The sequence below is a fragment of the Oncorhynchus mykiss genome, chromosome 24, assembly GCF_057628025.1.
Source record: "Oncorhynchus mykiss isolate SJ-2025 chromosome 24, ASM5762802v1, whole genome shotgun sequence".
NCBI classification, from domain to species: Eukaryota; Metazoa; Chordata; class Actinopteri; order Salmoniformes; family Salmonidae; genus Oncorhynchus; species Oncorhynchus mykiss.
In genome coordinates this window covers 27,926,326-27,943,950 of record NC_143045.1, presented here as the reverse complement: position 1 = coordinate 27,943,950, position 17,625 = coordinate 27,926,326, and the positions used below count along the sequence as shown (strand labels likewise).

Here is a 17,625-nt window from a genome sequence, read left to right as displayed (position 1 = left end):
AGTCTAACTCTATATAATCTCAGTTTAACTCTATATAACCTCAGTCTAACTCTATATAACCTCAGTCTAACTCTATATAACCTCAGTCTAACTCTATATAGACCCAGTCTAACTCTTTATTGCCACTAACTCTAGATAACCTCAGTCTAAATCTATATAACCTCAGTCTAACTCAATATAGACCCAGTCTAACTTTATATTGCCACTAACTCTATATAACCTCAGTCTAAATCTATATAACCTCAGTCTAAATCTATATAACCTCAGTCTAACTCTATATAGACCCAGTCTAACTCTATATTGCCACTAACTCTATTTAACCTCAGTTTAACTATATAACCTCAGTCTAAATCTATTTAACCTCAGTCTAATTCTATATAGACCCAGTAAAACTCTATATAGCCACTAACTCTATATAACCTCAGTCTAACTCTATGTTTCTCTGAAGTCTTAAAATAACATATTGGACATTTTCTATATAGATTCTTCGCCCTACTTTGATCGTTGCTAGAGACCGTAGCGACAACCATTAATGTGTCAGAAGTGACTATTATTCATAGCTTCTCGTATAGAACGCAATAGAACGCAAGATGTAAGAACCGAAGATGTCAAGGTTGTCAAGTTTTCTATCATTCTCTTTAATTAACCACCTTTATGAATGTATGAATCATCTACTGCTGGATATTTTCATGTGAAATCGGGTTTACAAGTTGAAAATCACAAAGAAGAACTAAAGTGGGAAGTCTGTTGTACATGGAGTGTACATGGAATGTGCCATGAGTGGAGCGGAATCAATCAGGTCATCTTACGGAGTTTCCTTATAGTCTAACTCTTCTGTTCCCTAACTTGAAATGCACATACAACTCGAACTTTCACTCCAGAATAACAACGTATGACTTGTGCGAAAGCTTCAGTGACATGCTCGCATCAGCCATTATTTGGAAAGTGCCTTTGGAGTGTAACTGAATCCGTGAAGATAACTGATTCTCAGCAGGGAGCATCTTTAACACCTTAAAACATAAGAACCGGAACATCATGATGTATATGGAAACGTGATATGGGACCTTGACCATGAATCTATGCTGCACTATAGTGTGTAATGTGTTTCCATCTTCAATGCCTCTTATGCTTCACAAACCAGATGCCCACAATAGCAAAATCTCATCTCACCACGCTTCACCAGCCTCCCTCTTCCAGCACCACTGTAAGACAATGATGAACATAACAAATCCAACATCAGGAACCATGCAGAACATAACTCTGCAAACTCTCACTAAATACACAAACCTAGCCCCTAATACTCTCTCAAAGCCTTCTCGTTTACCGTCCCCTCCATTCTCTCTTCCCCTCTCACTCTCTTCCCCACTCACTCTCTTTCTCACTCTCCCCCTCTCTGCCTCTCCTCCTCTCTCCCTCTCCTCCCGCTCTCTCCTCCTGGCACTAATCCAGTGTGTGCCCACATAGTAAATTGTATAGATGCTCCAGCCTGAGTAGTGGGCAGTTCGTCAACTTTATTTACACAAACAAAGTCCTGCTCAGTTTCTGTGACAAAAGCAGCTAAATCTTTTGGCCCTTTCATGTATTGTCAGCTCTTGATTCCCTTTTGTCCTGCAGTTATTGGCCTGGCTCTGGGCACAATGAGGCTGGGAGAATGGCAGCAGATTGGCGGAATGTGCCTCAATAAACCTAATTATGACACGATGACTGCGCTCACCATGGCAGGTTTTCAAAGATCTCAGACTTATTCAATTAGCCCTTTCCAGGAGTCCCTTTCACAAAATAAAGTTATCCCTCTTTGACTGTTTGTCTTTCAGATGGGGAATTTTGTGTGTGTCTGAGTATAAATGGAAATGTGCTGGGCCAACAAGGCTCCTCTGTATGTATCATCAGCATTACTCGGGGTAATTTTTATTTGCCAAATAAGGTTAAGAAGATACACTGGAAATATGAGAGAGGGGGAGAGAGGGGAGGGCCGATGTGTACATTATCAGTCATTAGCTCAATTTCTAGGGTTAATTAACTCAATGTTAGATTCTGGAAGGCAGAGAAACTACTATGTCCAACCCCTGCTAATGGTATGCAGGAACTGTGCCAAAATAGAAAATATGTGCAGGGGGCATTTAGTGAGACTGGAGCACTGACTGGACATTTAGACAAGTATTTTCTGAAGAGTGGCAGAATGTGTTCAACTATTGTAATTCTAAGTGGAAAGTATTTTCTCTGATACATGAATTGAGAAAGATAGCCTGCCCTACTATCTACTTTCAAGTCAAACTGCACAAGCATTTATTCCAAACACATTTGGCGCGTGAGGATATGCTTGCGCATCATTTTAGGCACTGTGGTGCACGAGGCTGCAATTTAGGGAGCTTGAGATTTTCGAAACACATTTCTGTAGTTTTTTTCCCCAGACAAATAAATCCAAACGAACCGCCTTTGATGTGGACACTTAAAGGAAATGATAATGAATTCTGAACGACCAGGGGCTCAACTAGTGCTCCTCGCTCGCACAACAATGGTCTTAACAAACATCTACTTCATCAATGTCTGACCCGCTTCGTTGAAAAAAAGTATTTTTCAGATTGTAATTGTGGCTGTAAAAACATAATTCCAAATGAGACCAGACAGAAAAAACGCACGAAAATAGTAGACACCACAGGTCTCGATAAAACTAAAAGTCGTTGAGAAATTACGTTGCTGGCATCCCTATACCCATCTAAGTGAGTCTCTAGAGTGCCACAAAAGCCTAGTCCTCAGGTCCAAACACCACCCTATTTGGAATATGCCCCTCATTATAACTCTCATTACCTACGCATAATAGCCTAAACCATGCATTAGTTAGAGTCAACTGATATTACTGCAAACGTTAAGTGTTCCCGTTTCAAGTCAAAGCACTGTCGTGGCAAATGTCATTTACATTTTTCGTTAACCCTTAGGTTAAAATTATAATTTGACTGGTATGAATGGAAGTAGGATAACAAACTGACTGAGGTAAAGCGAGCCCAAATGAGCACGTGGACACAAAACAACGTTTCTAACGGAAACTGCTACTAAATTAGGCTTATTATTATTAACTTATAGCCTACATTTTGGAATTAATAAAACAATGTAGCATTTATTGGTAACCCAAAAAATAAAGACAAAATATTACAGGGGTCAATGGCTTAACGGATAACTTCATTTTAGGGACTTTTCTACAACGAACTGACTTTCTTTTGTTAGCGATTGCACTCCTGAAGATGAACCATAGATATTAAACGAATGTGCGCCGCGGGCATAGAGAAAAAGAGTAGGAAAGCAAGGGAGAGGGGCGGGTTCGCTCTCCGGATGAAAGTAAAATAAAATAAAGGGATCGATTTAATCCGCTTGAAGAGATTTTGAGAGCGCAAGGGGGTGAGAGCATGATGGGTGAGGATTGCAGCAGTGCGCATGTTCCATTGTGACCACCGCTCGAGGCCAAGCGCGCCTCTCCGGGGAGAACATTGGTCCCCATTCACCAAAGGAGTCTTTAATACACTCCCTCGATGATTAAATGTGACATAGCACAATATCAAATCATTTAGAAGACATTATTAATGTTTAAGAGTGCAAGAATAGGGCATCAAAGACCTAATAATAGACCATGCAGAGAGGCATGTTACGAGCCAATTGCATATCATTAGGCCTTATTGGTAAGAAAAATATATTGTGCAACAATTTGTACTTATAAAAATAATAAAATGACTACAATTATTAGGCCTATGAGTTAAATTATTAATAACCATCAAGTAGCAAATGCATATATTTTGGAAAATATTTGTCATTTTATGAGCTATAATACAAAGTCGTTGATATGAGGCTGCTACACAGAAAAAATAATTGATTATCTTGTGGCATTGGAATTTGTAACATGCCTAAATAATTATTCGGTGACATCAACAAAAAAAACGTAGGCTAATATAAAAGTGTCCAAAGCAGGAACCAGAAGGACCAACAAAAAAAAACGTTTCAACATTGTGTAAACAACTTTTAAACAGTGTGTAAAATATGTGATTGTGCACAAAATGTATAACACGAGTGCATATAATACACAAACAGTTTGTATTTTCGTAAACTATTATCTCGGCAATGCCCAAAAATAAAAGTACCAAATGATCAATAAATGTAATTAATCTCGCCATTAAATCAGCCTGTTAAACTGATTTGAAAGTTATGTTTTTAAAATATCAGTTAGGCCTACACACTGTGTGTGTGTGTGTGTGTGTGTGTGTGTGTGTGTGTGTGTGTGTGTGTGTGTGTGTGTGTGTGTGTGTGTGTGTGTGTGTGTGTGTGTGTGTGTGTGAAAGAGAGAGAGAGAGAGAGAGAGAGAGGGGTGGGGGGAGAGTGAAAGGGGGCTTGAGGGGTTCTGAATGGCACTCGGCTTCTTTATATGACTTAAAACGACTCAAAAAGAAACATTTTGTAGGTGAAAACGGCCATTTCTCTATGGTGAACAGTCTCTAGACCTAGCCCGAGCAGCGGCTATTGACGGACTTGAATAATTCATCCTTCATTGCGGTTTCATAATGTATTTTCTCGGCCTTTTGTTGGGAAGCTCCCTCTCCTTTTCTGACTGAATTATAAACAGGTTGCCTTCTTTTATGGCGACCAAGCTGCTGCGAAGCCAGGCTTTGTCCGTGCATAACCGAAGCGTCAGTCTCAATGGACTCTCGCGGCTTTGTCTCCCAAGTTCATCCCCAAGTGTCCGATTGTGTGCTCGAGGCCTGGCTTTGTGAGGGATGGAACTGTTATCCAAATGTTTGATCAACTCATTTGGACGTTTTGTCCCCTCCAACTCCCCGTCTTTTCCTCTAATTTTTTAAAATGTGCCTGCATTTTACAGTAGAGCAGAGAGCAGCTGCATTAAGATGGAAAATGCCTGCGAATTCGGTCATAATAAATCGTAGGAAACCGTAAAAAGGGATGTTATGATATTTCTTTGTTTTTGGAATGTACCATGCCAATTAGGGATTGAACAAGTTTTTGGTTCTTTTTGATATACTTTTGATAAGGAGTATTTCCTCAAACATTACAAAGGGGCTATGTGCATCTCGAAGAAAATGCATGTTATTAGTATGATGAAGACATGTTAAAATAGTCCTACAATGTAAATAGGCCTGCAAGTGGCCTAACATAAACAATTCAATAAATGCAATATAAATAAATATATGTAGCAGAAGTTGAATATGCACAGGCTATTCGATTAAATCTATTGGATTCTTTTTTATGAAGAACATTCGACTGATTCGAGGCCTGTATCTTATGTTTTGTCGGTAACAAATATCGTGTGTTGCCCACTTTGTATAAGCACGAGTTACACATTCGTTATTTTTTCATTTTTTCATTAGCTCTCTCTCTCTCTCTCTCACTCACACACGCACGCACGCACGCACGCACACACACACACACGCACACACACACATTCATACACACACAAGGGGCAATCCTCCCTTTCCCACAAAATCTATCACCTGCTGTTTGAATTATCCTAACGCCTCATGGGACAAGCATTAGCAGGAGCGATATGGTCGATAAAGAATGAAAAACTATCCAGTGCACTTTATGACGGTCGACAAAGGAAGACACACTCCCTGTGCTTCCATCGCATCGAAAAGCAAAAACTTGACAACAACTAAAACTTAGAGTTAAAGAGACAGACAAGGCCTATCTACTTCACAAAGTTTAAAAATGAATGGCAACCCGTAAGGACTGGTGACACCCATGGTGAAAATGTAGGCCTAGCCTATCAAGAATGATTTATGGAAGTCAATAAGCTTACACAAAACAAGATGAAAACCTTTATCTGTCCTTCTTTGTTGAGTTTTGAATAAACGAGAGGTTTCCTCACCGTTTCAAAGAACATTAAAGTGCACAGTGGAAGCATTTAGGCCTGTATATGACGGGCCTTCCCCTTACGCAAAAAGTAACTGCCACAAGTTACCTATAGAAGAGAGAACATTAATGAATGTATTTATTTATGTATGATTGCACTCACATCGGTCTCCTAAGATGCCCTCGATGCTGTGTTTGGCCCGCCGTTCGTGTTCTTCTAATTCCTTTTTCTCGATTTCATCTTCATCATCATCGTCATCTCCCTTCCCTCCGAATTTACTCCTCATGATGCGACTGATAGAGCTCACTGTGTTACAATAAATTACAGAACACTGATTAATACATAATAAACTGGAAAAGTCGAAATAAAAGTTCAACAATCTGCACTCATTTGCTTTTATTTTTCCTTCTAATATACCGTGATAAAGCATCAAATAAATAGAAACATATATTGACTTTAGCGTAAATAATTGCATTGCAATATTTTTTATGATTTTATCTTAACTTAAACTCAACATGGCAATTATATCATTTTCAGCAGTTGTTTACGTTTTTGTTTTCAGAGAGTAAACTGATTTTTATTGTGGTAAAATGTGGTTATTGAGATGGAAAATACATTAGGCCCATTATGATAAATAAGACGGTGATATATGATGGTGATGATGGTGACCATGATGATGATGAACAATCTACGGCTGCAGGTGAAGATTGCACCCATTTAAATGGGCAGCAATTATGACAGAATGCAGAGATTTCCTTTTACCTGATGGAACGTTGTTCCGGTCACATATCCCATCCATCAGTAATTTATCCCGAATCTCCCAGCTAAACATACCCGGGTTGTCCCGCTTGTACTCCTCTATTCTCTTCTCAACATCAGGCGTCGTCCCCTGCTAAGAAAAGACAAATCATATAATCGTTAATTAATCAAGGCATAATAAAGAGCTTATATCTACTTACACTGTCTACGTACACTCAACAACACAATATACGCCTCTTACATGCTTTTTCAACCTGTGGCTTGTTAAATTTTAACCCAACATGTCATACCTTGAGACGAACAGTTTTATAAGGAGAGTACAATGCATGACAATAAAAAACCGAACACTTTCACCTACTCGTGCTCCCTCTCTCTCACCTTGGGTTTGCTTCCCCCGATGGCCCCGGGCCGAATAGAGCCGGTCTCCTGGTACCGGCAGAGGATTTTAGAAACGCAACCGTGAGAGACGCGGAGCTGACGGGAGATTACGCATGGCCTGATGCCATGGTGGGCCATTTCGACGATCTTATGGCGGATATGGTTGGGCAAAGGTCTGCCATTTATGAAAACTCCCCCGAGCTGGTTCATTCTGCCTTGGCCTAACGGGGTAGAGACTGCGTAGAAGAAAACACAAAATGGCTACAGATTGCTTGATGATTATAAACTATAGACCTACAACACAACAACTAACATTGATTCCATCACAGGCTACTAATAACACCACAAGGCTACTACAAATAATGTTAAATAAAACAATTATTATAATAGCCGAATACAAAAATAAAAGTTGTTTAAACTGAAAGGTTTGGTAACAATAAAAGGCCTTAAAAGTTATATAGAGAGGTGTATAGTTTACTTAAATAACCCTGTACATATTCTGTAAATAAACACAAACGTTGTTTTCAGAGATTAGGAAATTATACATTTAAGAATTTCATCCTCAAAAGTTGACAAGCAAATAGATGAATACAAAAAGTTATGTCAATAACGACTACAAAATAAACCAGATCAAAACGTCGAGGTCAACAGTTCAATCCACTTTGCATTCGATAACCGAAATTAAAAGAACATTGAAAAATGAAACATGAAACATGAAAAGAACATTACAATTTAATTGTGTTACATCTCAATGTTGAGTGTCAATCCGAAAGTTTAAATATTTTTTTTTTACAATTGGATACAACCAAGTTTCTGTTTAGGAACTGGGCTATGGTGTAGGCTACAATATTGAATTCACAGAGTTTCCTATATTAATAATCGCTCTTTAATTTCTACACATCGAAGCCCAAATCTTCCCACAAGCAGTGCTCAAAAAGTTGTTTCGACTTTTGATTTTACCTTCCATTGGGAAGCCATTGTGGGGGTAGTTCTGCGCCAGCATGGGGCGCATCATCCTTGGTATTGCCCCAGCCAACGCAGTCATACCTCCACAACCCTAAGCCTTCTCCTAACCTCCGCTGCCGAGGATGGAGCTTGACCAGTGGGTGAAATTATGAGTAAAAATGCACTGTATTCCAGTTCGTGGAAGGTTAGCCTTGATAGGGTAGCCACTGGACTAGACAAGAACCAGCGTCCTGGCAGAAAAAAAAACACTCCCGACTCCCGAAAAAAAGAGCCCAAGTTACCAAACCAGGAAAAACTGGAGGTAGACTTCTGAAGAGTGCGCCTATGCCTTGATGTTTTACCAGTCTAGAGGCACTTGGATACGTGTGGAATCTGTGATGTCATCAAGAATCATGCAAGTGATGTTGTCGCTGTTGTTGTTGACAGACGTTCAGAGCGAGGGAAGATGGTCAAAACCCAGAGGATCATTTATTAGTTGTGCTGTACTTCTTTCACATCAGTGATCCAGGCTCTATGATTGGTTTAGAGGAGGCAGACCCGGCTCTTGGACGTGCGTAATGATTGGCTGACAGTGCAGGAAACTTTCTTCAGTTGTTGTCAGAGACGTTGCTTGGGAAAGAACTGAGGAACGGTCTTTCATCATCCCATTGACAGATGTGACATCACTTCAGATCATAAGTTCACACACAGATATTGATTAACTATACAGATACGTGTAGTTTTAGATGTTGCAGTATTGATTCGTCACTCAACATACAACAGTGTTTCATTTAAGGTATTATTTTCCTAGAACCATGCACCCATTTGTTCTCACTCCATGGCCTGAAGATAAGACAGATGCAGCAAAAGTTAGTGCACCTCGAGGAATTTATTGTCGCTTTTAGATTGCGCACTACCAACAGGAGAGACGTCTGACGGGGACTACCGCCCCAGCAGGGTACGACGCCAGGAGAGCCGTAAAGAACGTCTGCTCTGCTGACAGAGACGTTACTATTGTGTTGTCGGGCATTTGTTTATAGTTGCCTTGCTAGTTGAAAAGACACTTGGTAAGGCAATCGCACAAGGAAGGGGCATTGCAGTCTTTCTTTCTTTCTTTTTCTCTCTCTCTCTCTCTCTCTCTCTCTCTCTCTCTTTCTCTCTCTCTTCACTCTCTTCTCTCTCTCTCTCTCTCTCTCTCTCTCTCTCTCTCTCTCTCTCTCTCTCTCTCTCTCTCTCTCTCTCTCTCTCTCTCAATTCAAATCTGTCTCTCTCTCCCTCCAAGTTTGGCTGCAGTGCAGGGAATTGTAGAAGTCAAAGCAACCATGCTCTTTAGAGCTCCCCTATAAATAAAAGGACAGAGGTTCATTCCCCACCTTTGAATTCAGACAAAACCCCTCTTCCCTCCACTGTCCATCTAAAGGAACAACGGTTCATTCCCCACCTTCAGACAAAACCCCTCTTCGCTCCACTGTCCATCTAAAGGAGCTCAACTCTACTTGCTTAGCGGCATGTTTGCTTTTAAGTTTAATATCTTCAGTCCCAAGAGTAGAACGAGTAACACACACGTATTAAAATGTTGTGTTTTTATGTATGGTCTTTTGGATGGATGGATGATGTTGGAGTAAGCATGTCATTTTTTAGTCATACATTCATCCCATGGCCTTGTTTTATTATTGTCTGATATTTTCAAGTTCAATAAGTAACATTAACACCCTCTTCGTCTATTTGGTGAATAATGTAGGCGTATAATTGATTGTTTTGTAAGCGTTTTCTTCACATATCACCCGTTTTATATGTTCTCCATAAAGTGGGTGCGCGTGCGGTGCAGAAGCACAGAGGTCGTTACCCATTCAGGTGCAAAGGTGCGCTGTAACCGGATTAGCTCGCCCACCGTGGCAAGAGGTGAACCTTTCACGCGGGACCTGAGGGCATATTGTACATTTACAGGGTAAATGGGCATTTAAATATTGACACTGTTATTAGGGCCTCCGTGATATTTATAATATGCATAATATAGCCTATATAATACCAATAACAAATAGGCCTATGCTTGCTGCTACTGCCAGTATCCTTGCTAATAACAGCTACAGAAGAGCTTTGACCAAATTGATGTTGAAGACGTGCTTCTTCCTCTCCGGATTTTGGAAATGTGCATTTAGACTACTGTTTTGAGGATTGTTTTATTTTTTCTAATGACGAAAAGGTTATTCTGAAACGTGTGCCCTTGTAACGGTATTTGAAGGATTTCACGCTCCACGTGACGTATTACCTGAAGACAACAGCCACTGGTTGGAAGGCACCTGATGTTCCAAGTCTTTACCTCCACCTCTCCAACCCGTAAGGTCACCTGGGAGAAAATAGGGCACAGCGGGGAGATCGAACGTAAGCACTATCATACTTCTCTTATGTACGCAGAAAATATGTATCCCACTAGATGGCCTCAATAACATTAGCCTCTTTCGTACCTTTGAAAATACACGGAAAATGTTGTCTTTCTGTTAGAACGCGCGTGGACAATAGCTTCGCGTGGAGGAGAAAATAGGCAGGGGAAACGAGGGTCATTCAATAAAATTAATATTAGTTTTGTCAATTGACTTCACATTTAAATAGCCTATTTGAACAAGGGAAATGGTCAAATATTGATGACTAAAAATATTATAATAACCATTGTTGTATTGCTTTATACTTCACCTGAACAAAATATACATTTAATCTACCATTTTTACAGATCAATTCTATGGGATGAAAATGTATATTGGCACATGCCAATATGAAGTTGCTGGTGAGAACATATTATAAAGAATGCAATGATCACATTGATGATGATTGGATGCATGAAAGGCACAACGATATTTTAGTTTAAGAACATAAAAAGTCACATTTTAGTGAAACGATAGGATTTTTTACTTTACACATAATAGTGTCATCCCTCTTGGACATTCTGGCAAAACATTTGTCTTACATTTACTAACGTTGCGATTTCGGGGGTCATTCAATTTATTGAAACTGGATATTGTACCCTAAGAAAGTGACAGGAACGAAGGAAAACAGAGAGCGATGATGCATACCCCGGCCTTCTTGAAAGCAACACAGAATCTCCGTGTCTAATCCATTGCCGGGGATGAAATTCAAAGTCAGAAATGTCGCTTGATGAGAAGTAAATGAGTTGCATCAGGTATACAGAGTCGGAGGCAAATCTATAAAAACGTATTTGACCATTATTTATTTATTTATTAAGGCTATAGACCAACAATTCACACATAAAAAATAAGATATGCATATCGAATGAAGATATCGAATTAAGATATGCATATAGGCTAACTAGAAGATTGACCTCCGAGATGGTTATAAAGTAAAGCTATATAAATATCATTTATATTTGATTTGATGCTAAATGCTGGAATTTGGGGATGTTGTAATTATGTTCACTTGAAAAAAGAGGAGAGCCACACACTCTAGGAGCTCAGATGCAATAATTTAATAAACGAAAAACGAACGTTTCCAAAGACAAGCTGTCTTCATCAGGGTTATTCAATTATTGCATCTGAGCTCCTAGAGTGTGTAGCTCTCCTTCTCTTTTTCAAGTGTTCTACTCCGCTAGCCAGCACCTCGCCTAAACAGGTGTGCGTTTCTTGCGCTGACAAGTGGGGATATGGGAACGCAAATTATGTTTAATCAAACAGAAAATGCGGAGCGAGGAATAGGATTGTTGGTTGGTAAGAGACGGGGGGGGGCTTTAGCAAATTCCAAAACTTTTGAGATGTTATCACCACATCCTGTAAAACAAGGGTGTCAAACTTCTGGATCAGGGCCGCATATACTACCAGCTTTTCATCCATGCATAAAGGTCAATTGACCTGCGAAAATGATGGTAAAAATAAGAAAGATGGAAGGAAAACAAGGGAAGGGCAGAATGAATGGATATAGGGAAGCTCGTCTAACTCCCATCTCTCTCTCTCCCTCTCCCTCTCGCTCCCTCTCATGTTAACCAGGAGGTGGCGGTAGAGGTGCCCTGCAGGAATTTTTTTTAGTTGCAAAAATCTTTACAAAAACAGCAGTGTCAAAATGACAGTATGAATGTTGATACAGCGAATGCTCTATGTGCAATCTATAACTTACAATATTATTTGGCTGTCCTCATAGGATAACCCTTTTTGGTTCCAGGTAGAACCCGTTTGCGTTCTATGTAGAACCATTTCCACAGAGAGTTCTACCTGGAACCAAAAAGGGTTCTCCTATGAGTCCAGCCGAAAAACCCTTTTGAAACCCTTTTTCTAGTCTACGTTGCGTCTACCACAAGAGGGTGTCTGTTAGCCTCCGACAATGTAACCAATGTTACAGCATGCTGTTGCCCTAAGATCAAATCATGAGCTGACAAAGTAAAAAGCTGTTGTTCTGAACAAGGCAGTTAACCCATTGTTCCCCGGTAGGCCATCATTGTAAATAATAATTTGCTCTTAACTGACTTGCCTAGTTAAATAAAGGTTAAATACAAAATCTACTAGTGCTAGCAGATACCCATTGACCTCCAGTCATTGTGCTAACGCTAGTTAGCATTGGCTCACAAAACTACCTCTACCTTCCTTTATACTGGACACAGACATAAAAATGGTATCCACAAGTCTGATTCTGGGGACGTAGGTAAAGGGCATCATTGCCAAAATTCTAACCTTTCCCTTTATGTATTCTTTACTGACATGCCTATCATCATGTCTAATTTCAAAGTTTTACGAGAAAGGATCATTGCACAAAACTGTACTGTTTTATTTAATACTGAACTGTGTTAAACAGCACATATCTAACATTTATCTGTGCAAATACATTTTAGTACCTTAACAACAACGACATGTTCAACAAACTCAAAAACATCCAAGTTTTCTTTTTAAAATTCATAATTAATGAATACAGTAATAGACCATATACAGTATATAAACCCTTTACTTGTGTCAAATAAGAGGGTGAAAGTGCATCTTCTAAAGGTTATACTGACAGTCTAACAGGTTGATTGAAGCAGGTGTGGCCATCTTTAGAGCTCAGGCCCATAATCATGTTTGGTTGTGAGGCAATGTTAAAGTGAATTTGTTAGGGCAGTAAGTACTTAGATATAACTTGCGTATATCCCAGCCATCTCCTATGTGCATATTATTTTTGTGAATCCTAAAAGACACGTCTTTAGGAAGAGGGCCCAACAGTGTCTGTTCTACACAGAGCACGTACAGTAGAAAGTAAATACAAAACTAAATGGCTTCAGGGCTGTGTAAATATAAGCCTTATGGTCTACAGTAGTATTGGGATTATTTATCCTTCTATAGTAGTTAAGTGTTTGATTAATATCATTGATTGTACTGAGAGTCCAACAATCAGTCTCTGATTATAGGGAAACCAATGCAGCACAGCAGGCCCTGATTTCAATGTCCCTGGCCTATTGACTAATATTGACAAAACCAATCCCTCTCATTTTAGTCTCTCAGTTCCATAGGCATTGCAAAAACTGTGCCTGAGACTTTGAGGACCCTACTCCATCCTCATGGCAACTCTCTCAATATGCCCCTGATGATCCCCGACCATACAGGTGTAACAGTTTAGCTTCCGTCCCTCTCCTTGCCCCTACCTGGGCTCGAACCAGGGACCCTCTGCACACATCAACAACTGCCTCCCATCGTTACCCAATTGCCCCACAAAAGCCGCGGCCCTTGCAGAGCAAGGGGAACAACTACTTCAAGGTCTCAGAGCGAGTGACATCACCGATTGAAACGCTATTAGCGCGCACCCTGCTAACTAGCTAGCCATTTCACATCGGTTACACAGGCAACAGGCCAGAGGAATCTGTTTGCTTTGGAAACCTGTCAAGCACATGGCAATTAAAGATGCACTCCAGAGCTTTTCTATAATTTCAGCCAGTAGTTTTGAAAGTGGTGCTCACCAGCCAAAACGGATCTGTTTTTTGTGTAGCCTACTACGTCATTCAATTGTGTAGAACGTCATCTATTTCATGTGACTGTTACAAATCACATTTGTGCAATATGTTAAGAATTTGTTGTGCTTTAGATCTTGGAGTGCATCTTCAACCACCTAAAGAGAGGGGTAAATTAGCGCCTCAATCGAAAACGGAGGAAATGCCTTCTCCCTTCTTCAAGGTTCTCATCAATGATCTGAAGTGTATGACATCAAGACTCAAAGCAATATGGTGGGAAGGAACCTTGCTTTCACCTTCACTGTCTGTCAGACCGGTGGTGATGATCAGTCGACAGGCAGGAGGAAGGGAAGAGGATACTTTCAGAGGCCTGGCAGATGATGATGATCTGACTACACAGGCAGCAGAAAGGCCAGGGAGATGTACACAAGTGTACAGTAGGCCTAAAACCGGAAACCTTTTAAAATAGGAATGTAGCAGGCACCTGTTCTCTAGACCTATTCTTGGTAACCTAAACACCATGTCAATTTAAATAGCGGTAAGGACACCTCTCCTATCTTCACAGATACTGTACTATTTACACATCTTACATGAGTGACTTGTCAATTACATATATTAGTGACTTCTCAAATGAGTGGGCCTGTTATAGGCATGATACAAAATCTCAAACCTATTCATGTGGAATTGTATAGCCCACACTACAATAACATGGGCAGGTGCGTCTTTGAGGTGCATGGGAGGGAGGACAGGTTTTCATGCAGTGAGAGGCATAGTGATGTATACTTTTCAGGAAACTGTTATCAAACCACAGTCCTCAACTCAATCAACCAGCAATCAACCAGTCTATTCTGGGAGCGACAGGCAGTTCATTTAGGTCTCAGGCAAGGTTACCCATCATCATAGAAACCTGCCATAGGTAGACATACAAGTGCATGTATGAATGTTATCAATGGTAGGTTACTGTAGGCTTAGTACTCAATAAGCAGATGAAGGTGTTTACATGGTGCTTGCTATATCCTACCGTTAAAAGGCCATTCTGGACAATGTTTATTTCAACAACAACAAAAAGTGAAGGGAGGGAGGGACATTGTGCTAGTATACAGCAGTATTTACGTAATCACACACACATCACATTATCATCATGATTAGCATCTTCATCATCAGGCGTTCCTCCTATTCGTTCCAGACGAGCGGCCTGACTCGTGATCTGGTCTATATTTTAACCAGCAGATCAGCCACGTGACGACCACCGAGAACATGGCTAGGATGCTGGCCACCGACAGGCAGATGGGGCCCGCGGGCGAGGGCGGGTTGCTGTGACTGTGCACGAAGATCAGGCCCATGAAGAGCAGAACCAGCATGGACAGAAAGGAGAATATCACACACACACAGCCCGTAGTCAGGGCAACCCGCTTGCAGCTCTGACAGCTGTCATAGCGCACGGAGTCCTGGGAGAGGGTAGTGGCGGTGGACAAGGTAGTGGAGGGGGTAGCTTGGCTAGTGGACGCCCCCGATGCCTCCTCGCGCCTGAGGGCGACGAGTGCGGGGTGCAACGGAGGAGGGTAGAGGGGCAAGGCATCCTGAGGCAGAGGGTCAGAGTCAATGTACAATGGGAAATCCTCCGTTACCTTGGTATTATTGGGCAGGTTTTGTATTCGATAGTCCGGCACGGGCGTCCTGTGGCGACATATAGGGCAGCTGATTCGCCATGGACGCTCCTCGCGGAGATGGAGAGTGTTCAGGCACTCCTCGCAAAATGTGTGCAAGCATTCTAAAATCTTGGGTGCGCGACGGTCAAGGTCGAAATAATTGTAACATATTTTGCATTCATACTCCTCGTATGGGAACGCTATCTCCAGCCCGCGCGTGGGTTCCGCTCCACTGGATGCTGAATCTACCTCTGCCATGTCATCTTTCGCCATTCACATTCTCTACGAAGACAAAGGAGCCTACAGGCAGAGATGTAGATAACAGTGTTCGTCTATCTCCCGTTCATAAAAGCGCCATCATCTCGTTGATGAATTGTATAGTCTACGTTGATATTGTTGATATATTTGGATAATCCCCACGACGTCAAAAAAAATAAATCCAGGCGTCACCCGTCATCACCAGTGTTCAGATCCGCTCGTTAAATATGAAATGGGTATCATTTTACGCTTCGGGGTGTGGGAATCGGTGATGTAATGCTCGTGATGACCCTTCGATGCGAGGGTTGGGGTTAATCCACCGGAGTGATCTATGCTCAGCCCGCAGAGAGAGGAGACAGTAAGGCGACGATCGACACACAGTTCATGGTTGTTATCTTTCCTCTCGGTTGGTCGAAACCGCCCGGGTTGATAGGGGAGGACAATAGACACCGTTTTCAGCCCTCTCTGGGAGCCAGAACGAGAGGCGATGTAGAGATAACAAAATCCGCCGCCATCATGCCATACAGAAGGGATGCGCCATAATTAAATCAAAACATCTCATGAGTTCAAACGATAGACTCTGTCAAAAAGGCAAAGTTGAAAGGTCCACTGTGACATAAACTGTGTTCATATAATCTGTGCTCCTATTGTTTTGTTTAATATCCTCCTTCATTTTTGTCCTCTCCAGTGGTCATCCGTTCTTGGTCAGCATCTCTGAGGCCATACAAGCTACTGTATTAAGTCCTGTTGTCCCTTTGAGAGGACATTCTGGGCTTTTCAGTGATATCGTATGTGTGGGGGTGTGACTTTGAAAACTTTAACTTCCTGGTTCTAAAAAAACTTGTCTGCCATTAAAATTAGCACATGTTATGGACATTTGAAAATAAGTGCGTGTGGGCTAATTATTAATGATACTTTTTATGAGTTTGATATTCAAATTGTTTCTGGTAGGCCTAAGTGAATATCTCAGCAACAGTTAAGTGAGGTGTCAGGACTGTGTAAAAAAAAAAATCACATTAAATGAGAATGCTAAATACGAGGTTATCAAGAAATATCCTCTGTAGTGGACTTCCAGATGCCACAACTATGTGTTTTATCTACTGTACCTATTGACTGTAATCAAAGACAGTACAGTATGAAGATAGGCTGATCACACTTGTAGGCGACGTCATGCGTAGAAACACTTCATCCTAATGGTCGTCTGGCGCCAAACTGCGCTTGTGCAGACAGTCAAATCAAAGGCACACTTTCAATATAAAGTTGTTTTGAAAACGTGTCAATTTGTCACATTCACGATGTTGGAGTTCAACTACTTAAAACATTGGCTCGAATCTAGGTTGTGCCTTTAGAGATCAAGAAAATTAACAACAAAGAAATAATTGTTCCGCTTCCCTCATTGACTTCTCAAATCCCTGGCCTGTTCTGTTTGGTCTGTTTCCCAAGCATTTCCGGAAGTCTCGCGATGTTGCGCCTCTTGATTTAGAAACTGTGTTGTAATGTAACGTATGTCCTAACGACCACTACAGAGGACAATTTTGCACTTACAATAAAACAGAAATAACAATATTTGTTCACATTTTTTTCTTGGTAACATGTTTTTATTTCACCCCAAACACTTATGTCATGTAAAAAAAGCTAAAACAATCGCAAACTGTTTTTGTCGGGTCTCAGGAGGATATTATAATATTCGTTTTTTTTGTGTTTTTTTTCCCCCACCTTTATTTAACCAGGTAGGCCAGTTGAGAACAAGTTCTCATTTACAACTGCGACCTGGCCAAGATGAAGCAAAGCAGTGCGACACAAATAACAGCACAGAGTTACACATGAACAAAGGTACAGTCAATAACACAATATAAAAATCTATGTACAGT

General features: G+C 40.9%; 2 protein-coding genes across 5 annotated transcripts in view; both read right to left on the bottom strand.

Moving 5' to 3' along the window:
• Nucleotides 1-8,460, bottom strand: part of LOC110504114 (paired box protein Pax-3-A-like) — a 40,667-nt gene extending 32,207 nt beyond the window's left edge. For 2 of the 4 annotated variants that reach the window (XM_036961686.2, XM_036961684.2), the window contains exons 1-4: nt 7,949-8,460; nt 6,989-7,224; nt 6,614-6,743; nt 6,014-6,157 (exon numbers count right to left, since the gene is read on the bottom strand). In XM_036961686.2, the coding sequence (XP_036817581.2) occupies nt 6,014-6,157; nt 6,614-6,743; nt 6,989-7,224; nt 7,949-8,033 (595 nt within the window). In that variant the 5' untranslated portion in view covers nt 8,034-8,460. The remainder of the gene's footprint in view (nt 1-6,013; nt 6,158-6,613; nt 6,744-6,988; nt 7,225-7,948) is intronic. The other 2 variants (XM_036961690.2, XM_036961688.2) reach the window with 1 other exon arrangement.
• A 4,213-nt stretch (nt 8,461-12,673) lies between these two features.
• On the bottom strand, nt 12,674-17,404 carry LOC118944081 (RING finger protein 228). The gene has a single exon (XM_036961852.2). The coding sequence runs from the start codon at nt 15,767-15,769 to the stop codon at nt 15,008-15,010; it is 762 nt and encodes a 253-aa protein (XP_036817747.1). The 5' UTR covers nt 15,770-17,404; the 3' UTR covers nt 12,674-15,007.
• Nucleotides 17,405-17,625: the final 221 nt, after the last annotated feature.